The sequence below is a fragment of the Triticum urartu genome, chromosome 1A (genome assembly GCF_056163025.1).
Source record: "Triticum urartu cultivar PI428250 chromosome 1A, HENAU_Tu73, whole genome shotgun sequence".
Lineage (NCBI taxonomy): Eukaryota > Viridiplantae > Streptophyta > Magnoliopsida > Poales > Poaceae > Triticum > Triticum urartu.
The window spans coordinates 487,505,250-487,530,374 of NC_141873.1; the positions used below are offsets into that span (position 1 = coordinate 487,505,250).

The following is a 25,125-nucleotide window of genomic DNA, read 5'->3' on the forward strand; positions in this document are numbered from 1 at the left end:
CATTCAGAGTTGACTTGATGCTCTCTCTCAGCTGTTGTGGACATCCCTTAATAAAAAATATTGACGATTTATCATGATTGATACAGTTCAGAAGGTTGCCATCAGCCTGCGATGAGATGAATCACCAGCTTAAAAACTTTCCCTCTCGCTAGGGTTCTCGTCCTCTCGGCGGCGCTTCTGCCGCTATTGAGATCTTCTTCCCTGATCCCGTCCTGTGTCGCCTCTTCCTGCTCGGATCGATTACGGGGCGATCTGTGCATCGCTACCCGATCTTGGCGGGGGAAGGCAGTCCAGTGGGGATCTAGGGTTAGGTCAAGGCCCGGCGAGAAAGTTTCTTCGGGCGAGGGAATAAAGATGGCAGCAAAAGCTTCTGGATCGGGAGACCAAGAGGATCTGGAGGCAATGATGAGGGAGTTGGGCCTCTCGGAGGAGGACCTAGATGATGTGGTGGTAGATCAAAAAACTCTACAGCCAGAAGCTACGAGGTGGATGGCGATTGCTAGGGTTCACACGGAAAAACCTATAGTCAGTTTTGGTTTTACAAGAACATGAGATCAGCATGGGATCTGGCGCAGAGGGTGAATATACGGCCCCTTGAGGACAATCTCTACACTCTGCAATTCTCGTGCCTTGGAGACTGGGAAAGAGTGATGCTGGAAGGTCCATGGAACTTTCGAGGTGATGCGGTGATCTTGGCAGAGTATGATGGCTTCACTAAGCCATCATCTATCAGACTGGACCTGCTGGAGATATGGGCACAAATACATGATTTTCCAGATGGCTATGTCTCACAGATACCTTCCTTGGCGGCGAAGTTGGGCGAGCTAGTCTATGCCGAAACAGCTTCCCATGATTTTGAAGGAAACTTCTTTAGGGTCCGTGTAAAGGTGGATGTCACCAAGCCACTAAGAAACGCCGTATCGCTTAAGATCGGTGAGAAGCGACTGATTTTTAGGGTCAAATATGAGAGGTTACCCAACTGGTGTGCAGTTTGTGGAAAGCTAGGTCATCAGTTTAAGGAACATGGGGATGGCGTCCACCCTCCTGCAGCGCTGGTATTCAAGAATTTGAAGGCCACGTGGTTCAGAGGTGCAGGATCGGGTCCGGGCGAGGCGAAGAGTAAAACCAAGCCAACTGTATGCAAGGCTCCAACAAAGACTGGGTAGTATTCTGGGGGTAGCGGTGGTCATGATGCTGACATGGAGGAGGCAGAAGGAAACAGGAAACGAACCCAGGCAGATCCATCTACAATGGCTCGTTCTCATGTGACCAACACGGGTGGTGGAGGGAGGGGCGGAGTGCTAGCTCTGCCTCCGCCGCAGGTACCGTTGAGTCCGCCGCCAAAACAAGACCCGAAGCGGACCAAATTTGATCAAACACTGGAGAAGTTCAACCAGGGAAAGGGCAACAGCGACAGGATCGACAACACATCAAATGCATCATCGGCGGACTCCCAGGCGGAGTTCCGCCGGGCACAATGAGTATCCTTAGCTGGAACTGCCGCGGCGCGGGCAAAGCCGCGACAATTCGGGAAATCCGCGAGCTAGTGCGGAAATTTGCCCTCACCCTTCTTTGTATTGTTGAAACTCAAATTGATAGATTAGGGTGGAAAATCTAGCAAGTTTGTTTGGCTTCGATAACGCTTTTGCTGTAAGCAGTCAGGGCCGTAGTGGGGGCCTTGGAATTTTTTGGAATAATCCAATAAAAGTCGAGATTGGGGTACTCTGTGTATCACGTAGATTGTAAAATTGATGAGCCGGGGACTGATTCTTGGAGAGCTACTTGTTTTATGGAGAAGCACAAACACATATACGCCATCAGACTTGGGACACAATGAAAGGCATTGCAAGTTTGAGCGAGCTCCCTTGGGTATGCTTCGGGGATTTCAATGAGGTGCTACGTCCGGAAGAACAAGAAGGTATTGGAGAACGTAGTAATGCCCAAATACAGGGGTTCCGCGAGGCGGTTGATGTCTGCATGTTGGAGGATTTGGGCTATCAAGGAAATTTTTGGACGTTTGAGAAAAAGGTCACAGGAGGGAGTTTCACTCGGGTCCGTCTCGACCGGGCGTTGGCATCGGTTGATTGGATTTCGAGGTTTCCCGCAGCATCAGTTAAGCACCTCACAGCCGCTTCATCAGACCATGTCCCAATTCTCATCAATATGACCGAGGAGCAGGTGCAGCCGACCCCAAAACCACCATTCCGATATGAGGTGATGTGGGAGACTCATGAGTCGTGGAAGGAAACAATGCAACAGTGTTGGGGAGGAGCTGCACCTGCGCTGAGTCTTGTAGATTTACAGGACAAACTTAAGAAGATTGCATCCAACCTCGGCAAATGGAATAGAGATACATTTGGCAGCGTTAGGAAGGAGATCAAGTGGTTGACGGCCGAACTTGAACGGCTCCAAAGCGAACCAGGTAGAACATGACCGTCACACTTGGAGATCAAGCTTAATGATAAGCTGGTAGAGCTCTACCACCGAGAGGAGTTAATGTGGCGCCAAAGATCGAGGATTGAATGGCTGGCATCAGGAGACAAAAACACCAGGTTCTTCCACTTGCGTGCAAGCATGAGAAGGAAAAAGAATGTGATTAAAGCCTTGGCAAACTCGCTGGGAGTTCAGGTGCAAGACCCGGCGAAATTAAGAGAGATGGTCACCGCTTTTTACAGAAACTTGTACACAACGGAGGGGGTGACAGACATGGACCGTGTGCTCCAACATGTTCCCAGGAAAGTAACACCACTGATGAATGAGATGCTAACGGCTCCATATACAAAAGATGAGGTGAAGAAGGCACTCTTCCAGATGGGCCCTACAAAATCACCGGGACCGGATGGTTTCCCAGCTCAGTTTTATCAGAGGCACTGGGATATATGTGGTGACGAAGTGACGGAAGCAGTCTTTCGTATAATCAGAGGGGAGGAAAGTGCGGCGTGTGTTAATGATACAGTACTTGTGCTTATTCCCAAGGTGATGAACCCCACTCTCCTTACCCAATTCCGGCCTATCAGTTTATGCAATGTCATTTACAAAATTGCCTCTAAGGTTGTTGCAAATAGGTTGAAAATTATCTTGCCTGACATCATATCAGAGGAGCAGTCCGCTTTTGTTCCAGGCCGGCTTATAACTGACAATATTATTTGTGCTTACGAGTGCTTACATTTTATGAAGAGGAGCAGGTCTAGGTCAAATAGCCATTGTGCTCTGAAATTGAACATGATGAAAGCATATGACAGAATGGAATGGGCGTATCTCAAAGCAATGATGATCAAGCTTGGTTTTGCTCAGTAGTGGGTGGACATTATCATGAGTATGATCAGTTCAGTCTCATTCTCAGTTTTATTTAATGGAGAGAAACTTGAGTCTTTTACACCATCACGAGGTATTCGACAGGGAGATCCGATATCCCCCTACCTCTTCTTGATAGCAGCAGAGGGCCTTTCGTGCCTACTTAAAACCAGTTCTCAGTCATCTGTGTTGGGTGGGATCAAGGTGGCAGCTTCAGCTCCGGCCGTAAACCACCTCCTATTCGCGGATGATAGCCTGTTGTTGTTCAAGTCGAGTAATGAAGGGGCTGTAGCGGTTTCAAACCTATTGGATGTTTATTGTAAGGCTTCAGGGCAGAAAATATTACTGGGCTGTCTTGTTAACTGGGCCGTCTTGTTAACTGGGCCGTCCTGTCACAAATTTCACAGTACCTCCTCGCCCACGACCGACGACCGGCGCGCCCTTATGATTGCTTCCTCCCCTCCACTTCGCTCCTCCCGCGTCCACCCTAGCATTATCTCATATCCCCCGTCTCCGGTGACCGCGGGCATGGCGGCGGCGACCGAGGTCTACTCGCCGACGCCGGCGGCGCAGCACCGGGGGCAGGCGGCGTGGTGGGCGGTGGTGGGGTGGCTCGCGCTCCTCCTGCAGGTCCTTCTCCGGGTCATCCGCGGCGCGCCCTCCTCCCTGGGGAAGCTCCTCAGGTCCCTCGGCCTCCGCCACCCCATCCTCTCCGCCGCCCCCGCCGTGGCCTTCGTGCAGCTCCCCTCCAAGGCCCCCGCCGACGACTTGCCGCCCCTGTCCCCGCCGCCTGGGCGGCTCACGGTACGGGCCCATGTGTTGCCGCGCGAAAGGGTAGTAGTCTGCTATGTTAGGGAACTAGGGATCACCGTGGTGGTTGGGGTTTATGAGGTTAGTGGTTAACTGCAGCTAAACCAGCTGTGGTTCTAGAACTGGATTGCTATCTGCAGACAGGAGTGTCGAGCAAGGTTCATTCTGAGTATGATTTCTTAGGCATGATTAACAGAATAACACTATGCATATCTTAATTAAGCAGAATGGCATGCTATGAATGTTTGTTTATTAGTTGTTTTATATCAAGTCTTCTTTTTTCTTTTTGCGAATGATATCAAGTCTTCTTGGGTGAGCTTCCTTTCTGACTGCATAATATATACACTATTTTGGGGGTGTATCTTCAGGTAGTGTTGGACTTGGATGAAACATTAATCTGTGCATACGAGTCATCGAGCCTTCCTGCCACCGTGCGCACCCAGGCGGTCGAAGCAGGGTTGCATTGCTTTGACATGGAGTGCATATCATCCGACAAGGCAAGCATGTGACCATCTTTCCCCCCTTTTTCTATGATATTGTTGTTAAGTTCTCACTTTCTCAAGAAGGTACTTATGGGAATTTCTATTCTTGGTGTAAAAGGATGCCAAAGGCAGACAGAGGGTGAATCATGTAACTGTCTTTGAGCGTCCTGGTTTGCACGAGTTTTTGCAGAAAACTAGTGAATTTGCCGATCTTATACTCTTCACCGCTGGTCTGGAAGGTTTGTCCTGTCCAACATTCATTTTGCTCTCCATCAAGAGCCCTGTATCTAACTGATCTGCGCTTCCCCCAGGATATGCAAAGCCTTTGGTTGACAGGATAGATGCTCACAATAGGTTCTGTCGCCGTCTCTACAGACCATCAACTGTTACTACGTAAGTTTGTCATTAACATCTCTATAAGCTGTAAATGATGGACTCTTTGTTCCTGACTTTATATAGAGGATAATTCTCGTGCTCGCTGAAATAGTGAAGTGCCACCCTGACTGATTTTAGTGGGAGGCCTTTGCAAGTAGTAACTTAAATATCACAAGTGCTTGTACAAGGTACTTAGGTACACCATAACACGGTGGCATTCCATTCATGCTAGTGGAATTTTTGCATTTCTTTTGATTTGGTGTCATCTACAACTTCTATCCACCTTTATTATTGTGTTGTGCAAATTGGAGGTACACCACCAGTATGTGCATATCCAAGATTGAAACATGTCTCTTTTTTTCTCAGAAGCGGTTGAAACCGTATCTTCTTTTAGAATCAGTTTCTTAGAAAAATGCCACTAAGGGTTAGTCCTGGTTGGTAGAGTTTTCTTCTTTCTTGTAGAATGGATTGAACCAGATCTATGAGGGCACATTTGCACTGGACTGTTTCCCAACACAAGCACTCATGGTATTATTTTTTGTTTTATAGTACCTTTGCCTGATGTTATCTTGTTTATGTCCACTTTATGGGAAACCGGTTATTGTACCGTATGTTCCTGCCAACTTCTATATGCTGTTGATCCTAGTCTGTTCATAGTCCTGTTTATGAAATCAAGCTTTCTGCTGCATTAGTTGAGCTGGTTCAGTTTTCTAATGCTGGCATGCTACCATTTTCAGGGAATACAGAGACCATGTGAAGGATCTTTCTTGTTTGTCCAAAGATTTCCGTAGAATTGTACTTGTTGATAACAATCCATATAGTTTCCTACTACAGCCATTGAATGGGATACCGTGCCTTACGTTTTCAGCTGGACAGCCCATGGATGATCAGGTAAAGTGGAACTGTTGATAAAATCGTTCTTCGGTTCTAAATTTAAAATCTCCATCGTTATTGATCCAATTATGTTTGAAACATTGTAGCTTATGAGAGTGATATTTCCGCTTCTCAAGCGCCTTTCTCTCCAAAATGATGTGAGACCGGCATTGCATGACGCGTTTCACATGCCAGAGTGGTTTCAAAGAAATGGGATCCCACAAATTGACCAGGCAATGTAAGTTTTGCAGCAACTCTGCAACTGAATTGGATTAGTAGGTGAAAGCTCAAAAGCTAGCCTGTTCTTCTTCTGGGGGGGGGGGGGGGGGGGGGGGGGGGGGTGGGGGGGGGGTATACTTGTACAGTTATATTCGTTTAGGTCCTTCCATACGAGCCATTGTTCAACATGGAGTGACCCTGCCCGCAGAGAAGAAAGATGTATACTAAGCTCTGGCAGACATTTTTTCTGTAATGAAGCTTAATTTATCATTGTATAGCACTTTTTGGTTGCTGAAAGTTCAGACAACCTTGCTGATGGTTTTACGTGTACGAGGGAGTAAAGGTCTGCAAAACATGGTCAGGGTTCTTCATCAGTGATTAAATTATCATTCTATAGCACTTTTTGGTTGCTGACGAAAGTCGCTTGGTGAAGTTACAATGCGTCTCATTCCGCTTTTACTTGGAGTAACTTCTAATTTATTGCAGAACTCACATCACATGTCTGTAAACCTTCCCCTGTATGCTTGAGTAGCTGAGTTCAGTCGTTATCCTGCTTCTGCCCAGTCTTTCAAGAGCTTAGCGGCACCGCGACAAAGAATCAGTAGCATGGCAACTAAGCCTGCGCCTATTGAAACTTGGAATTCAACTTTGAACTGAATATCAAAACCCTCCAAAGACACACATACCTCCAATCCAAACAAGCTTCCAGTGCTAAAGATAGGGCCCAGGACTGCCTAAACCAAACTCGATTTTGCTATATTATGAATTAGAAGTACATCAGAGTAGTATTTTAAAAAGGTCCATCAGAGTAAACGCCAGCTGTACAGGCAGGAACCTTTTCTCATATTTACATGAATGAGCAGGTATGTATTCACCTAGCAAAGCAGGCCAAGGATTGCCTGGCAAAAAAGAAGGCACACAAACAAAAACCCAGTTGCAAAAGGAAGAAAAGAAACGTGTCGTTTCATGAGCCGGGGAACTGCGAAAATGTCCCCTCCATGTGAAGAACGGTCTTTGATTGGCAGCTCAACGATACTTGTGTGAAAACCATCGATGCCGCAACGCTTCCCTGGCTGTTGGTCTCTTTCTGGGGTTGATTTGCAGCAGGCAGGACAGGAAATCAACAAACTTGGAGTCGGGGCATCGCAAGTGGCGCCGCAAGGAGGATTTCTCTGGTATCAAATACTCCAGCTGACCCGTCTCCTAGAATAGGAAGAGAAATGGAGTTGGAAAAATGAATGCCATGTTCTAAATAACACTTGTGTGGTGATCAAAGTTTAAAAAACACCAGGCATTCATTGTGCGTTTTGCCACTGCCTTGTGCTTTTCTGACCAAAGCGCAAACTTAAGCACAATTATGTGCACATTAAGCGCTAGGCGTTTTGGTATCACCTAGAGCATAGGCACACCTTTTTTTAACTATGGTGGTGATACCAGTGGAAGTGCCATAGAACAGCTGAAGTCCTTATGGAAAGATCTTTGCAGTGATGACAAAGAAGTTTCTTTCTCAAGATTATGTACAGGGATGGCGTTCACCAAATTGGCATACTCAATGTACCTGAGGGAACCAGATCCCAAAGAATAAAAACCAACCAACATGGGTACCCTTGAACAGCTGCAAACCACATTGGCCAACTACTAAAACACAATTCCTCCAGTAACAGAAGGCAACAGTTTTTCCAATTAGTGTCTTGTTGGTAATGTTATTTGTGGAAAGTATTTCAGTTGTTGACTTCATTTCTTCACAACTCAAGATGTTGTACAGGGCATAATATTTTTTCAAGTGTCGGCACAACAAAATTTAAAATAAAACTGCACTGTAAATAATCTTCTATGGCAGCATACTTGTGCACAATACTGTCATTTGCATTTACCATGCCAAGCATGTGGGACACAAAGAGGTCCCTAAGACAGAGACTGGTCTTCTTTCAAATGATATGCAGAAACCCAAGGATTACAATGAAAAACAGCACCTAATTTTGCTTCAACTTAAGTGTGCATGCAAACTAAATTAGGCTCATATTATGTCGTGCACATCGTCATCAAACAAAGACTGGAAAAAGGTACAGTAACAAAATAATATTGGTTTTCTTAAACACACTTGGAAGTATGTGTGATGGGAACTTATGATATTTGAAAAGACAGGCACAAACCGAAAAAAGTAAACAAGCATGTACCTCGTTCTTGTGGAAAAGGTCGTACTCTTCTGTAAAGTACTTCGGAGTCTCCTGTCCCAACGCAAGCATCTGCGTGTCAATTGGGCCAATTGTTCCAATCATCCGAGCAAGAATTGTTGACACCGCTTCATTAGGAAAGAGCACCTGTAACATGTAGCCAGCATCCTCAGTCTCTACTTCGCTAGAAATAGAAGAACATGGCTATTACTCCCTCCGTTCCCAAATATAGGTCTCTTTAGAGATTTCAATAAGTGACAACATACGGAGCAAAATGAGTGAATCTACACTCTAAACTATGTCTACATGCATCCGTATATTGTAATCCATTTGAAATTTCTAAAAAGACTTATATTTAGGAACGGAGGGAGTAGATCAGACAGATGTAATTCTACCACTACCAGACATCACATTAACTCCTCAACTTTACTCTGGAAGTTGCGCTAATGCTCTGGTTTTATTTTTCTAGTGTTCTGAACAAAGATTCTAGACACATTATCTTCAGTTCATACCAGATCAAACAGGTAGTTCTGTCATATGTGCAATGTTACTAGAAGGTTCTGCTTTGCTTACATTGTACTCCCTCTGTAGTGATCTAAACGGTCTTATATTTGTTTACAGAGGGAGTAGTATTCTGCAGAAATATACGGTCCTCCTGTTCAACTTAAGACCAAAAAACAGGTCCTACTCAACTTGTGAAGGGCGGAAGAGCTATAAAATTCAAGCATGTTGCAGACTTGCAGTCTTGGAATGAAGTGAGTGGTTAAACAAGCACCAAACACTAGCCCCAACAGGACAAAAAAAATCGAGATTGAAGAGGACAAATATCCATTTAGTTGTAGATAAACTCTGGTGTATATTTGGCTGTGATTGGCTTAAACCGTAGTAGATAAAATGTATGTTGATGCGCCTCATAGATGTCATGCAAACCAAACAGAAATGGAAATTTGTAAGTCAACATGTAAACTTACTTCACCAGAGTACAGTTCGGCGAATATACATCCAAGAGACCAAATGTCAATCCTCTGGTCATATGGAAGACCCAAAATAATCTCAGGAGCACGGTAAGAACGTGACTGGACGTATAGGCTTAAGTTATCTGTCAAGAAGCAACTGCTTCCAAGATCAATAACCTTGACTTCACATCTGCTGTAGCTCTTCATAAGGATGTTCTCTGGTTTCAGGTCACAGTGAACTATATTTAAATCATGCAAATACACCAAAGCTTCTAAGCACTGTCGAGCTATAGCCTGAAAATGAAGGGAAGGTCTCCTGTTTCAGTAGGTATTTTATATTTTCAAGAAATAAACTAATTATGCTTAAAGTACATTCCAGACTTCGCAAAAATATCACAGAGAAATGAGGAACAAAAGAACCGCAACATAGATACGGTGCTACTAATTGCAAGTCAGAAGATACACAATAAGGTTACACAGAGTGCTTTGGTAGCAGAACAGAAGGAGATACTCTCAGAAAAAAGAAGTAATAATCAGATACCTGTATTCTGGGCAATGAAAAGTAGACCTCATCACTGGACTCCTGGTTATACTTTTGAAACTCATATAGATTTGCCCGTAGCAATTCGGTTACAATGAAAAGATGTTCCTGTTGATTGTTTCAGCTGTCAGCATTATGCGGCGTCAAAAATGAAAAAGAATGCTGGGATTGATATTTAACAGGCCAATGAACAGCTCATAAGTGTTAAGATTTGGAAGAATATGATCTTTTTTCTTTTCTTAAAGCAATTTGACTCTTCATTGTAAGGTATGGTGTAAAAGCAAGCCAACGGTTTGTATCCCCATATCAGTACCTGATAGTAGAAAAAATCATATAGGCGCAATATATGATGTGCATCTGCCGGATCATGTTTATTTACAAACTTAAGGAGCTTTATCTCATCCAAACTCTGATCAAAGAAATCCTTGTCATTTTTAATTATTTTAAGGCAGACATCCATTCCTGTGCGAAGATCATGTGCCTGTACGACCCTGCTGAATGCAGCGGAACCAAGATATTCAGTGATGCGATATCTTCCGGCAACAACTGAATCTACCACAATAGGAAAATCTTTGTTTTCCTCAAAGCCAGTCCTGCAGGAGAATCCTATCACATGAGCATACAAGTATATCCAAATAATTATTTGGCAGAAATAAATAGAAAAGGTATTGGATAGTGAACCTGTTCTTCCGGTGGAAAATCCTCAACTCAAATTCCTCATATTCTTGATGAAAAATAGAGCTTGCAAGATCAATCTCCGTTTTCGGACCTTCATCGATATTATGAGCAGCATTTTGAACATTTGTATCCGCTGGCCCAAAGTCCTCCATCCCATAAATATCTTCAGGAATACTAATCTCAGGAAAAGGGTGCACGCTGTAACTATCCTTTAGAAATTCCTTGTCATCGACAATTTTGTCATCTGTTATAAGGTCAATATTTAGTTCATCGTTTACTCTGAAGTCATGGTTAAACCTATGGTCTGAAAGAGATAAATAAAGTCAGAATGGAACCAACTAGTACACAGGCAAAAATAAATAAATTCACTCCATATGAGGACAACGAATTTTGGAATTACAAAGGCACGCAAATCTGGATCAACCAGAAAAACTACATCAGATCAACCAGCAAAGTTACATCATAATTCAAGTTTGTTCTGGGTTCGTAATTCAAGCATATACCAATCTTATAGAACTGCGACAATCCGGTGCTAGTACAAAATATAATCTCTTCAGAAAACAGTCCAATCACAGAGTGAATCGTTTCAAGCTTGTTAAAGCGAAACATGGCAGATGATCCTGAGGAATATGGAAGAGGGCAGAAGCACTTACTGTTAGCAGCATTTGCGTCTTCAGACAAGTACGGACTGAGCACCTGAAGCTCCTTCTCCAGCGCACTGAGATCAAACTCCTGGTCATCTCCACTCCTGGAATCCACTAACGGACCGCCCTTGAGTGTGGCATCGTCATTCACATTGCGCCTGAACTGGTGCGCGTCTGCACCGCACTCATCAAGCACCTCCGTCAGGTCGTCCATGATCTGATACCTCCCGTACACAGCAGACCAAGAATCCCTCGCAAACTCCCGACCATTCTTGTGCTCCATTTCGCCGTGGCAACAACTGCAGGGCGGTGACGTATACGCCTCTGCATTGCTCTTGCTGCGCTCGTGGCGTCGGCTGCTGTCGTCGCCAATCTCGCCGACGTCGGGGTCAACAATGAACTTGTCCTCCTCGTCGCCGTCGCCGCTCTTACCGCTGATCTCCGGCTCGCGGTGGAACAGGAGGTCGTCGTAGAGCCAGTTCTCGCCGAAGAAGAGGTCGGTGGTGTCGTACTCGCGCGCGGTGCCGAACTCCGACGCCTCCGACGGCGCGCGTGGCGGCGACCACACCCCGTACGGATTCAGCAGCCCTGATCTCCAAGCGAAACGGCCAAACGGAAACAGAAGCGACAAAATTCGGATCAGAATTCAGAACTCGAGCAAAAGCACACGCGCGAGCTTGAAGCATATGCGTTTCTCGTTGACGCGCGGAGATCGAGATTCACAGCGCGAGTCAGTCAGTCACACGCCCCGCTCGCTCTCGGGAGGCCGCGCGCGCCGATGACCAGGTGGGTTCAACATACTGGGGAAGAAAAACTAGTGGACTGCGTCTCGTGCAAGCACGCAGTGTACCTGAAGGCGTGGAGGTCGTGCTGAGGAAGGCGTCGGAGGAGGAGCTGGAGGCGGGGCTGGCGAGCGCGGCCCCGGCCCCGTCGGAGGCGTAGTAGGAGGCGCCGAGCCGCAGCGGCGGGAGGCGGGGGTCGTCGGAGTCGGCGGATTCGTCGCCGCGCCTCCCCGCGAGGACGCCGTGCCGCAGCGCGAGGCCGTGGCCGGCGTCGGCGGGGAACCCCATCCCCACGACGCCGACGGCCTCCTCCGCGCCGCGCGCCATGGCCAGCGAATCACTCGTGCGCCCGCCGCTGACCCTGCGCCGCCACGGCCACCATTTGAAGCCAAGCGAAGCGAGGCGAGGCGAGCGGGTACCGCGGCACGCGACGCGACTGCGACGAGAGCGAAGCAAAGCACCGAGAGACTGGACAGCACTAGCAGGACAGGGGCGAGGCCGCACGGGATCCAACCAACACGCCCGCACACGACAGCGCCTTCGCGGGGCGGGCCGTCCCGCTGGCAGGCGGGGCCCGCGGGCCAGCGTGTCGATGTCGGCGTCGGCCCGGGGCCGCTGTCGACGGGCGCCCGCGGTGGGTGGTCTGGTGCGCGCGCGCGGCAGGATGATAGGGTGGCCTGCGATCCGACGTGGAGGGAGCGGGGCCGTCATTATTGTCAGTCGCTGTTGCGCTGGACGCCGCCCCCCTCGCCCCGCTGGGGAGGGATCCGGATCCTCTGCGCTTCTTCGCTCGTGACGGACACGGCGGATCGGCCGATCTACCATTCCTACCGCTGCTGCCAGCGTCCAGCGGCAACGACGTCAGATCTATCTGCCTGCCGTGGTAGGCCAGGCCGGCCTTCCCTTCGCACCTTTCCCGAACCCGCGGCCCTACCGTTGGAACCGCACCTGCTCCGGCTTTAGCGAGCAGCTGAGGAGAGCATAATTGCGTCCTCGCCGGGCCGGAGCCCGGATCGGCCGTGCAATCGTGCAGTGACTGGTTACTGAATGGATCAATGAGTGATGCTGCTGCTGCATAATTGCGTGATGTTCTGGACTCTGGTTTGGTAGACGAGCGTTACGGGCTACAGCTCGCAGTGGGGCGCTGGGGTTTTGTGCGATCGAAGAAAGAAAATGCTACAGTGCAAAACGGGCCACTGGAAGATGGATGGATGGATGAACAAATCCTCTGCGACTTGTTTGTTTATTACCACCTGAAAAACATGGCGGGCGCTTCTTTTTTTTAGTCTCGTCGGATTAGGCGTACCGTCCAGTAAAAACGACGTCGCACTGGAGACCTCCTTGTCATGGCAGTTCGGAGGCTGACTAGGAGTATGGTAGGGTAAAAACAAGAGAAAAGTGCTTAAAGTTAGTAGTACTCTACCTCGTAAAAGGCAAAGATTGCGTTCGTGCTGTTTGTACGCTTAATGATTGTGTTCACAGCGAGTCGCAGATGTGATCTTAATTCACGACCGCTGGAAAAGCGATTTAGTATAAAAAAGAAGACCGTCCCAGCGAGCGGTTCATGTCCTCTTCAAGGTCTGGTGATAACGCCAGCAAATACTGGCCTCATTTATGTCCCCCTTTATCTTTATTACAGTAGTGAAAGGGGAGCAAAGCTTGGTCTGTTTACTTTACTTTACCATCTTTATTACGTGACTTGAACACTCTGATCTCCAGCCTCCAGGTATTGCAACTACTACTGCTACTACTTGAGCAAATTATTTATGCTCAAATCTCTATTCTTAACTGATTAAAGTTTGGGGAATGCTGTTTTTGAGCTCGCCAGACCTGTCACCTATTACATCCCCACTGGTCGGTCCAGCCCGCCTTTAATATGTTTTCTAAACTTTATTAGTTTGGACTTTGGAATGATAAAGCCGAATGCGCTGTCTAAACAAACCGCTTTCTCTTTCGATTTTCTTCTCCGCTAGAAAACGGCGGACATGATTAGTCAGCGAAATGGGAGGAATGCCACACAACCTCCAATGATTTCGGAAGCAATGGCCCCAAGAGCAGTGGGGTTTAAACCCACGAACAAGCACATGAGACCAGGCAAACTCTGAAAATTATACTGTGATGACAAGCTGCAGGTTACCCTGACCCCGTTTTGGCATGTAGCCGAAACTTTCAGTATCAGACAGCAACACAGCAGCGTACCCTCAGACAATCTGGTGCACTACCTACTGCAAATAGAACGGCACACATAGGGCAGCACTATATAAAAGTTGCGGCTACATGGCGCCCCCCTCTTGTCCCTTTCCACCGGCAATATGCCGTTTTGGTACAGTTGAAAGCAAGGCTGCACTAACAGTCAGTGGCCTACTAGGCATGCATATCTAGCTCTTAACCACCAATACAGTACAGACGATTCCATCAAAGCCAACAAAGTGTATCTGAGGGGGAAACAACAAAATATTGTACAACACTTAGCATCAGGTACAGCAAAAGGAGATATCATCAGGCAGGAGCGGTTGGTGCATCATTCGGTGCGTGCGTGCTCCTCGCCTCGGCGATACCGGGAAAGCTACTTACACGAGTAAGCCAATCAGGGGGGGAGCCTATCTAATTAAATTTCCGCCAAAATAATCATCAGAGAAGGAAAGAGGGTCTATGCTTTAGTGGGCCGATGACCGGACTTACGTGACCGGGACAAGAGCGCCAGCTACAAGCCTGTGATTTCACTCATTTCCCATCTTTACAGATCCATCCTTGATAAGCCTTATGCTTAGGCTATTGAAACGTCCTCTCGAATAATGCCGCGAAGCCTTTCGCCAGTCCGTGCCGGTTTTCATCATTGCTACAAACTCTTCAAAGCTAATTTTGCCATCCTGCAGAAACAATCAAAGCAGATGTTAAGTGTCGTGAGGGATACAATCTGAAGGTTGTACCCTCCTTTTGGCAAAAGTGCAAATGAACCACCACCTTGTCTGTGTCAACTTCTTGCAATATGTCCTTCACCACTTCCGTGATATCTACCGCCCCATCCTCCGCCAGGGCCTCCTGAAGCTCCTCAGGCTCGATAAAACCGTCGCCATCCTTATCGAAAAACAGGAAGGCCCGCCGAAGGTGCTCATCATTTGCCATCCTTTGTAGATGAAGTGAGACAGCCAAAAATTCACCATAATCTAGTGCTCCTCTACCATTTGTATCCACCTAGTATCCAACCAAAAAAGATCAGATATGCAAATCTTCATCATTTTGTTCCCGTAAACTACACAAGTCAAACCATTTGGAATACTTAATTCTCAAGTTGACTCTGACGTCACATGCAATAGTGGTATACTCTTCTTATGGACCTTATGCGCCCCCCCCCCCCCCCCCCCCCCCAAAAAAAAAGATGGTAAATGATAAAGAATTAGCAGGTACATTGAGCTCTATATGTTCAACCTGTATAAAATCGAAACTTCAGAAAAATGTTAGCCATGAGGCTCTAGATCTTATCTGTCATAAACAACATATGAAGTGGGTAGAATAGAAATGTCCTTATTGGAAATGAAAGTAGAAGTTGATTATATCCTGTATCCCTTATTGCTACTTTTCAAGGTCCCAAGAACTAAACTAATTCAAAAAGGGGCCACGATTTACAATACTACCCATCTGGTACAGAAAACATGTCAATATATTTTACTACAGTTCTGGTTGATCGAGCAATAGAAGAACTATCTATCATACATAATTTTTTGCAGAAATAACGTCATTCAGTTTAGACTGATCAATGATAGAGGCTCAGTTAATCTAACTGAACATTTTAACAAGCAAGCAAAATCCTGTATATTACTTACAGCTTCTATTAACATTTGCACTTCAGATTCTGCAAGGTGAGAACCAAATTTTGCAATCCCGCTCTTCAACTCTTCATATGAGACTATACCGTCATTATCAGTATCCATCACTTTGAACATCTCCTTTATGTCCTCAACTTCTTCAGCCGACAAGTGGTCAGCAATAACCTAGTCAAATAAATTTCCTCAGTACAACATATTTTCAATGTAAATTTGAGAAAATATACAGTATCAGAGGACACAAAATTCAATTTATGGGAAAACGAAATTCAAACCCTTAGAGCTCTTCTTTTAAATCTGTTCATCCTTGAAAATTGTTTCAGCCTCGACTTTACGATGTCTCCAAGAGGAACATTTGGAGCTTTCTTCGCATTTTGAAGCCATGTATGCTCTGTGACAACAGAAATCAAGAATCTATATGAATATATCTGAAAAAAGAATTAAGAAAAACGAGATGCACAGTAACATAAGGTCGATTAATTGTGTGGATAACTGGTAGGTAGTATGGGAAACTTCGATAGCCGGTTCAATAGGCATCCCACGACTGTTAGAAGGAACACATGTAGCTTAAATATTAGAACATGAAGCAGCAAAATTAAGAAATTAGGCTTTGTCTATTTTAATAAAATATTAGGCACATACTAACTCAGTATAGTGCAGAATCAATATTATGCTGTCCATGTCTTGGATAATCGATAAGCTTCTTTTTTATTGTTTTTTTAGAATTAACACACGCTCCATGTAATTGCCATCTGGTGCTTGCAATTGTGTTTCATGCCAGACATCAACGGTGTATCTCGAGATTACAGCAACATTTAAAATCTACTTCCTCAATCCTCATTTTACTCTCGGCACCTTCTCCCAACAGATTTCTACTTATGTTTACTTTTGGATTCAGCATTGCTCAGTATATTAGATCCAGCTTACAGAAGTCAATAATATGCTACCAGAAAGTATAGCGAGGCAACTACTAGAGCAAGGATTCAAAGTGGATCCTGCATAACTTTTATTACAAGTGTTAGGCAGTGGGTCCTTCAAATTGATGAGTATTAGATCCAATGTGACAACAGATTTACCACATAGCCAAAATAAATTACATAACATGACATCAGGATATGGTTGGTAGATACTTATGTGCAAAAATGGAGAACTATTCAAAACAAGGCAGACTGGTTCAGTGATCTTCTAGCTATCAGATTACACATTGCCAATTGAAAAACAAAACATGAAAGGGGGGACAGGCTGAAGTTTAAAGCAGCACCAAACAGTAGGAACTTACGCAAATTTGATGTTTCGTGAACTTTGAGGATATTGAAACTAACATAACACAGTGCTGGTTTGAAAGCACTACCACTATGTACATCTTACCAAGAACTTGCTTTGCAGTTAGCCTGATTTTCGGATCAGGCTGAAGCATCTGCCGAACTAGATCTTTAGCGTTATCAGAAACATGGGGCCAGGGTTCTCTCTTAAAATCTATATTTCCCCGAAGGATAGCTTGTGCCACTCCTTGTTCAGTCTCTGCAATATAGCATGGTAAGACAGCGCGAGAGCAAAGCTGAAGGATAAAAGGTTCTCACAAAGGTAAGGCAAAGTACCAGCCCAAAATGGAGGAACACCGCATAACAATATATACAAGATAACGCCAGCACTCCAAATGTCTATTTCAGGTCCATAGTTTCTCTTAAGCACTTCAGGAGCCATATAGTAGGGACTTCCCACAATTTCAGAGAACTTCTCACCTAAACAATCGCATAATGCCATCATATTATGTACGGTACAAAATGTTTAAATATATATGTATAACAGACATTTCACAGGGAATAATTAAAGACGTGCGACAGATAGGAGAGTAAATCATGAAAGTTCCAGTTGACTTGAATTACAAACATAAAAAGTGATATTTGAGGGCTTTCTTGACATAAAGCGGCATTACAAATCCAACAGCATCATATAAGGAAAGGGACGTTACACATTTTCAGATGTCTTATCTATTACTACATTCTTCCTACAAGGACACTGCCGCAAGGACACGTGTTTTCAAGCCTATAAAGATGCTATGTTGATTAATACCAAAGGCCAGATTGGCAATAAGATGTGCTGCCTAAAAACATTTGGGATGCCTATAATCAACAGCGAACAAATCAACAAGAAACAGATAGACCACTTTCTTTTTGTGAAGCAAGTTAAATGTATCAAGCTACGGCAAGGGCAAGATATAAGTCCACAAGTTACAACTGTTTGGTGGCTCCATACATACATTAAAATCAATTGGAGCCAATTCTTAGTGATTTAAACAAACAAACAAACCAAGTAAGCAAGATCAGTATGGCAACAACGACTAGGTGCTTGTAAGTATTGATGGCATGAAGGACAAGTGACACACAAGCAAGAGTGAGAATTCCACAATAAACTCAATAAGGTTCTGTGGGATGTGAAATGTTTCATAACAGGAAATCAACAAGAGAAATATGGTATAGAACTGAGCAAATATTTACAGCACATTAATGATTCAAGTAGTTCAAGACTTAATTACCTTTTCAACAAGAGGGTAAGAGATATGGAACAGATATGGACAAATGGTGCCTATTTAGTGAGAGCAAGCAATATAAAGGGGCACAACTGTGTGAAACTGTTATCAGTATTGTTTCAAAGTTTACCGTGGCATATTTTTCATGATCAGTATGACTTCTTATAAATAATAACCAATACTACTGCCGCGGTGCCGCAAAATGAGCTGCTTATACATAACGATAAGTCAACTAACAGCTATGTACAGATGATGATAGGCCACCTGATGCCTTACTATTTCCCAAAATAATTGAGCTCAGGTCGAACATGGTATCAGCATTCAGATACCAAGACTTGGTATGGAGTATGGACTACAAGCAAAACGACATTGTACACTATTTTTGGCAACAGCAATGTGCCGTCTGATCCCACTAATGATTCCCAAATCCTAAAAATAGCAGTCACCCATGAACCAGCAAGTCAACCTAGCACCTAAGATTCCAGTATCTGGACTAGCAGCACAATCTGCAAGAGGCAACTATATCAAGAGACATACTACTACCGAGTACTGACATACCACCAACTTGCTGCGAAAGAAAGAATACATCTAAAAGTCCTACCAAAAGAGAACCACCAAAATCTAGTTCTAGTCAGATTACGCAAGCACGAAAATAGCACTCAGCTACAGTAGCGAGCACTACCAAAAATTCCACCCAGAAACGGCCACCAACCCACGGATCACGCGCTTAGACAGAGAGAAAAAAAAACGCCCAAAAGTGCAGCGACCAGTTCGTCCAAATCACGGTGGATCTCGGCGGCTCACCGGGCTTGAAGAAGATGGAGAGGCCGAAGTCGATGGCCTTGAGCGGGGAGTTCTCCTTCTTGTTGGCGAAGAGGAAGTTCTCTGGCTTGAGGTCGCGGTGGATGACGCCGTGGTGGTGGCAGAGCTGCACGACCTCGACGATGGTGCGCGTGACGGCGGCGGCGGCGCGCTCCGTGTAGTGGCCCCGCGCGACGATGCGGTCGAAGAGCTCCCCGCCCTCGCAGAGCTCCATGACGAGGTGCACGGCGCCGTCGTCCTCGCAGGCCTCCCGCAGCGTGACGATGCTGGCGCTGCGGGGCAGGTGGCGCATGATGGCCACCTCCCGGCGCACGTCCTCCACGTCGACGGGCGTGCGCAGCTTGCGCTTGGAGATGGACTTGCAGGCGAGCAGCTCCTTGGATCCCCGGTCCATGCACAGGTACGTGACCCCGAACTCGCCCCGCCCCAGCTCCCGGTCCAGCGCGTACTTGTCGTCGATCCCGCCGCTCACGTCGCGGCCCTCCTCCCCGAGCACCGACAGCCGCTTCTTCTCCCCGCCGGCGCCGGCGCCGGCGCCGCCCCCGCCTCCCCCCGCGCCGCCGCCGCCGCCGTTGCGCGCCTGGTGGGGCTTCCTCTTCCCGGCGGAGGCGGGGAAGTGCGACGACGAGACGTCCTCCCGCGCCGCGGCCGCCGGGGAGCGGCAGCAGTTGCCCATGGCCGCGCGAGATCGGGGGTGGGCCCGCTAGGGTTCGTACGGCATTGGGCGCCGCGCGGGTGGGGGAGGAGAGAGAGAGATGGACTGGCTGCTGTGTGCTGTGCCGAGGGACAGAGAAGAGAGGGGGGCTAGCTAGCTAGAGAGGAGAGACAGAGCGGTACTAGTCTTTGGAGCAGTGGAGAGGGACGAGACCTGTGTCGTCGGGTAACGGTATGGAGGAGCCGTGGGGGACGGGGCGCGGGGGACGCGTAGCCGCGAGGAGGGAGGACAGGGGTGGGAACATTCCCACATGTGATGATGGTTTGGTGAGCCCGATGGGTCGCTGGGCGGCGGGCCCGAGGGCGGGGTCGGGGCCTCTGCGGGGAGTTCGGGGGTGGCGGGGCCCACGGTCGTCGGCAGTTTGACCGGATTCAGCGACCGGGGTTTTGTTTCGACGGCCGGCCGTGGACGGAGGAATCTGGCGAGATAAAAACCAGCCCCAATTAGGCTGGTCGTATCATGCATGCCAAGTAGACAATTTTAATAATGTGGCATAGAATTAAATGAAGAAAAACATAGTTGGGTATCGTACAATGATACCGTATCATAATAAATGCAATGCTATTATGTGTCGACAATAAATAAAGTCATCTATGATATTAGTACATGATACTATGTATTAGGGAGGTAGTATCACACACTAGTATCATATACATGATACTAACTTATGATACTATCCATTACAAACAGCCTTAGACCATCTCTACCGCGCGACCCAAAACGTTCGGTTATCTCCGTTTGGGGTTAAACGGACAAATGAGACGACCCAACGCGCAACCCCGTCCGTAAAAAATGTCCGTTTCTGATCCGTCCCACCTCATCCTGGACTCAAATTTGAGCTGGGTTTGCGTCCAAAGCGGACACAAGCGGACGCTTTCTGGGTCGTCCTCGTCCGGCAGTGTCCTTTGTGCATGTGACCCTGGCCCGCCTGTCATCTTCTCTCCTCTTCACTCACGTGGCCCACCTACCATCCTCTCTCTCTCCATATTTTCCTCCTCCCCATGCCGGTGCACACCACTGTGCTGCAGCCGTGGGCGAGCGCGGCGCGCGCCGGAGCGCGAGCGCGAGAGAGCGGGGTGCGGCGCGGCTGCGAGCTGGGGGCGCGCGCCCAGGAGGCGTCGTGCGCGAGCGCGGCGGCGCGTCGCCAGGCGACGGGGCGCGGCGGCGGGCGTGGAGAGGGGAGGCGGGGCGGGCCGGCGGCTGCGGGGGAGGGCGGCGAGCTCGCACGGCTGCTGGCGCGGGCGAGCGCGCGACGGCAGGGGGCGAGCGCGTGGGCAGCGGCAGCAGGGCGAGGCGGGCTCGAGCGGCCGGGGTGAGGAGGCGGGGCGCGGCCCAGCGGCGAGCGCGGCGGGCGGGGGCAGGGGCCCGACGCGGGCGTGGCGTGGAGGCGGGGCGCGGCGCAGGCGAGGCGAGCGCCGGCCGGCATACCACAGTGGGGAACGGGCGGAGCCAGAGCGCGAGCTCGCGGGAGGTTGAGACGCGTGGCCGAGACAGACAGTTTGAGGTTGGTTGGTGCGTTGGGCGTCTCCAACTATATCCGGACGTGTATGTCCGTTTTGCCACCCATTTCCACCCCAAACGAACAGATTCCGGATGAAATGGACATCCGTTTGGGGTCATGCGGTGGAGTTGGCCTTAGCCATTGTTTAGTGATTTTATTAATCTGATGACGATGAAAGATGCTGTCAGAAAGTTTTCTTAAAACCCCGGTATTACGCGATTGCATCAGCCCGTGCAACAAGGAATCGGGATATAATCTGCGACCAGGCGTTAATTAAAGGGGAAATTTGAAGGACGTGATGCTTGTGGTTATTAAATCCTGAATGTCATCAGAATCTACGATATGGATGCTGCTTGGTACCTTTGTTCCGTTATTATCAATGACAGTGGAATCTACCTCAAAAAAAAATAACAGTGGAATCGGGCTCTGTGTCGCTTGGAAAAAAAATCTTGAACGCAGGAATGAAAAAACATGCAACTGAATAAACAGAAATACTGCCGCAAAAAAAGAATAAACAGAAATACAAATACAAGAAAACAAAGGAGATGATTAGACTGCGCATAAAAGATGAATTTGTTGTATGAGTGGTGTGATGTAAAGGTAAAAGCTCCACGCAAAACAAAAAAGAAAGGTAAAAGCTATGTCAAATGGTTTTTTTCATTCAACATTGAGGCTATGTTTCACTATCACCATGATAATAGAACAATAGAGTACAAGATATTCATATCCCCTCGCCTTCACCAATTCTCCGCCCTCTCTCTCCCTATGGAGTGCACGTAATCATTGTCATCGGTTGTGGCACTCCTTTCTCCCATGGATCTACGTCTCCTTCCCGCCATCACATTCAGCAACCTCGGGGTACCACCTCTTGTCCTCCTCTCTTGTATACCTCCTCTCGGCTTGACGGTGACGACGGCCTCACGTGCAAGCCTACTGACCTCTTCCTCTGGATCTAGTGGCTAGCTCAACCTTAATGGCAACAACAAGCTTCCCTCATTGGCGGCGCCGAGCTCTCCTCTTTAGGTCGCAACGCAATGTCAGTGTGTGGCTAGGGTGACCATGGAGGTAGCGAGGTGTTGTAGCAAGACTGCGAATACGTGTGTAGGCATGTACAAGGTTGTGGGCTCTTGTGATCAAAGGTTGTAGCACCACTAACTCGCTATATTGGCCTAATCACCATAATAACTCCCAATATAGCGGTGAACACACAGATTGACACTTTAACAGAGTGGTCATATGCATTATGATTGCCAAAAATTAGGGGGCTTACTCAAAAAATGACCTTGTAGCCTCCAAACATGGAGGTTGTGAAGACTTCACTTGAAGCTCACTCAAAACCCAATAGCTAGCACGGGAGGGAACTTTCATCTTCTTCCTCCTCGTGCCACGGCCGGTTTTTGAAGTAGCATGTGTCCCGTACACGCACCACTGCACACGGATAATCACCGGCAAGGGGAGGGGGACTGCTAACCACTCTCCATATTAATGTTGGGTCTGCCCCCACGATTATTCCCGTGGCAGTCCATCGGATGGATGCCACGCGGCATCATCTCCTTGTTGTCCCAGACTATAAAATCCCGACGGTGAGGCGTCCCCATCACCAAAGCCATAGTCATCGTCTCCTCCCCTAGCCAACTCCCTGATATAATGATGTCGTGCCGACGTAGACCAATGGTTGAACGGGCTGGTGGACAAGAATCTCTCGCCCCATATGCTGCACACCTACGTGGTGAACTCCCCATGTGGCGCACTAGTCACGGCATCCGTCGCATCCTCCCCCGTGACATTGTGTGGCGCTGGTGGCTCCCGTGGTGGAGGGTGCGGGGGATCTAGAGCTTCCCGTGGTGCTGGTGTGACGCCTCCGATTCAATCGTACACTAATCATACACGCAAATATGTACGATCAAGATCAGGGACTCACGGGAAGATATCACAACACAACTCTACAAAAAAAATAAGTCATACAAGCATCATATTACAAGCTAGGGGCCTCGAGGGCTCGAATACAAGAACTCGATCATAGACGAGTCAGCGGAATCAACAATATCTTAGTACAGACATAAGTTAAACAAGTTGCCATAAGATGGCCAGCACAAACTGGGATACAGATCGGAAGAGGCGCAGGCCTCCTGCCTGGGATCCTCCTAAACTACTCCTGGTCGTCGTCAGCGGCCTGCACGCAGTAGTAGGCACCTCCAGTGTAGTAGGAGTCGTTGTTGACGGTGGCGTTTGGCTCCTGGGCTCCAACATCTGGTCGCAACAACCAGGTATAGAAAGGGGGGAAAGGGGGGAGCAAAGCAACCGTGAGTAGTCATCCAAAGTACTCGCAAGCAAGAAACTACACTATATATGCATTGGTATCAATGAAAGGGGGTAGTATATGTGGACTGAACTGCAGAATGCCAAAATAAGAGGGGGATAACTAGTACTATCGAAGACTACGCTTCAGGCAGCCTCCATCTTGAAGCAGTAGAAGAGAATAGATGGTAAGTTCACCAAGTATCATCGTATAGCATAATACTACCCGGTGGTCCTCCCCTCGTCGCCCTATGAGAGAGCGATCATCGGGTTGTATCTGGTACTTGGAAGGGTGTATTTTATTAAGTATCCGATTCTAGTTGTCATAAGGTCAAGGTACAACTCTGGGTCGTCCTTTTACCGAGGGACACGTCTATTCGAATAGATAAACTTCCCTGCAGGGGTGCACTACATTTCCCAACAAGCTCGATCCCCCTTTGGCCGGACACACTTTCCTGGGTCATGCCCGGCCTCGGAAGATCAACATGTCGCAGCCCGAACTAGGCACAACAGAGAGGTCAGCACGCCGGTCTAAATCCCATGGCGTAGGGGTCTGGGCCCATCGCCCATTGCACACCTGCACGTTGCGTACGCGGCCGGAAGCAGACCTAGCCCCCTTAATATAAGCGCAGGCTTATGGTCCAATCCGGCGCGCGCCGCTCAGTCGGTGACGTCACGAAGGCTTCGGCTGATACCATGACGTCGAGTGCCCATAACTGTTCCCGCCAGTGGCCAGACTCAGATCAAATACCAAGATCTCGTTAAGCGTGTTATTTTGAAGTAACCGCGGACGCCGATCAGGGACCAGGCCCACCTGTCTCCTAGGTGGTCACAACCTGCCCTGTCGCTCCGCCACAAAGTAACCATCAGGGGGCTGTCGGGAACCCGGGCCCATCACTACCTGGATGGAACCACATGCCCCTTCAGCCCCCATCTCCGAACAGTAACATAAGTATGTAAAAGGATGTTGTATATGTACACGTGATCACCTCCCGAAGCGATCACGGCCCAATAGTATAGCATGGCAGACGGACAAGAGTGTAAGGCCATTGATGATACACTAGCATCCTATACTAAACATTTAGGATTGCAGGTAAAGGTAACAACAAAAGTAACAAGGACATGCTATGCAGCAGAATAGGTCCATCCGAAAGCAGTAACAGCTACACTACTCTAATGCAAGCAGTAGAGGGAAAGAGTAGGCGATATCGGGATGAACAAGGGGGGTTGGCTTGCCTGGTTGCTCTGGCAAGGAGGGGTCGTCAACAACGTAGTCGATTGGGGCACCAGCAGCGGCGTCAGTCTCGTAGTCTACCAGAGAGAAGAGGGGAAAGAAACAATGAATACAATGCAAACAGATGCATATCGATGCATGACATGACAAGTAACGGTGCTAGGTGTGCCCTAACGTAGTAGGAGGTGATACCGGTGAAGGGGGAAAACATCCGGGAAAGTATCCCCGGTGTTTCGCGTTTTCGGACAGATGAACCGGAGGGGAAAGTTGTGTGTTCGCTATGCTAGGGATGTGTGGCGGACGAACGGGCCGTGTATCCGGATTAGTCTCGTCGTTCTGAGCAACTTTCATGTAGAAAACATTTTCATCCGGG

General features: G+C 47.8%; 4 protein-coding genes across 8 annotated transcripts; 2 read left to right on the plus strand and 2 right to left on the minus strand.

Moving 5' to 3' along the window:
* Positions 1–548: 548 nt before the first annotated feature.
* Positions 549–1,166, plus strand: LOC147991846 (uncharacterized). Its single transcript, XM_087538840.1, has one exon. It carries the CDS (start codon positions 549–551, stop codon positions 1,164–1,166), a length of 618 nt encoding a protein of 205 aa, XP_087394966.1.
* Positions 1,167–3,731: 2,565 nt separating this feature from the next.
* LOC125521224 (uncharacterized) lies at positions 3,732–9,182 on the plus strand. 4 transcript variants are annotated; one of them, XM_087526497.1, is made up of 8 exons: positions 3,733–4,098; positions 4,473–4,601; positions 4,705–4,825; positions 4,898–4,979; positions 5,699–5,852; positions 5,942–6,072; positions 8,697–8,751; positions 8,849–8,968. In XM_087526497.1, the coding sequence occupies exons 1-8, from the start codon at positions 3,739–3,741 to the stop codon at positions 8,855–8,857; spliced, it is 1,041 nt and encodes a 346-aa protein (XP_087382623.1). In that variant the 5' UTR covers positions 3,733–3,738; the 3' UTR covers positions 8,858–8,968. The 4 variants fall into 4 exon arrangements, with proteins under 4 accessions (XP_087382621.1, XP_087382623.1, XP_087382622.1 ...); XM_087526495.1 differs by lacking the exon at positions 8,697–8,751 and having other exon boundaries at positions 3,732–4,098; positions 8,849–9,182; XM_087526496.1 differs by lacking the exon at positions 8,849–8,968 and having other exon boundaries at positions 8,697–8,796.
* Positions 6,789–12,322, minus strand: LOC125521208 (uncharacterized). 2 transcript variants are annotated; one of them, XM_048686281.2, is made up of 8 exons: positions 11,897–12,322; positions 11,056–11,634; positions 10,406–10,646; positions 10,038–10,317; positions 9,725–9,832; positions 9,199–9,477; positions 8,231–8,374; positions 6,789–7,256 (listed from the first exon to the last, which is right to left on the minus strand). In XM_048686281.2, exons 1-8 carry the CDS (start codon positions 12,153–12,155, stop codon positions 7,080–7,082), a joined length of 2,067 nt encoding a protein of 688 aa, XP_048542238.1. In that variant the 5' UTR covers positions 12,156–12,322; the 3' UTR covers positions 6,789–7,079. The 2 variants fall into 2 exon arrangements, with proteins under 2 accessions (XP_048542238.1, XP_048542228.1); XM_048686271.2 differs by having other exon boundaries at positions 10,406–10,706; positions 11,897–12,321.
* A 1,921-nt stretch (positions 12,323–14,243) lies between these two features.
* Positions 14,244–19,864, minus strand: LOC125521242 (calcium-dependent protein kinase 16). Its single transcript, XM_048686305.2, has 7 exons — positions 18,987–19,864; positions 17,251–17,394; positions 17,021–17,173; positions 15,928–16,043; positions 15,653–15,820; positions 14,793–15,023; positions 14,244–14,698 (listed from the first exon to the last, which is right to left on the minus strand). The coding sequence occupies exons 1-7, from the start codon at positions 19,678–19,680 to the stop codon at positions 14,549–14,551; spliced, it is 1,656 nt and encodes a 551-aa protein (XP_048542262.1). The 5' UTR covers positions 19,681–19,864; the 3' UTR covers positions 14,244–14,548.
* Between the last annotated feature and the right edge of the window lie 5,261 nt (positions 19,865–25,125).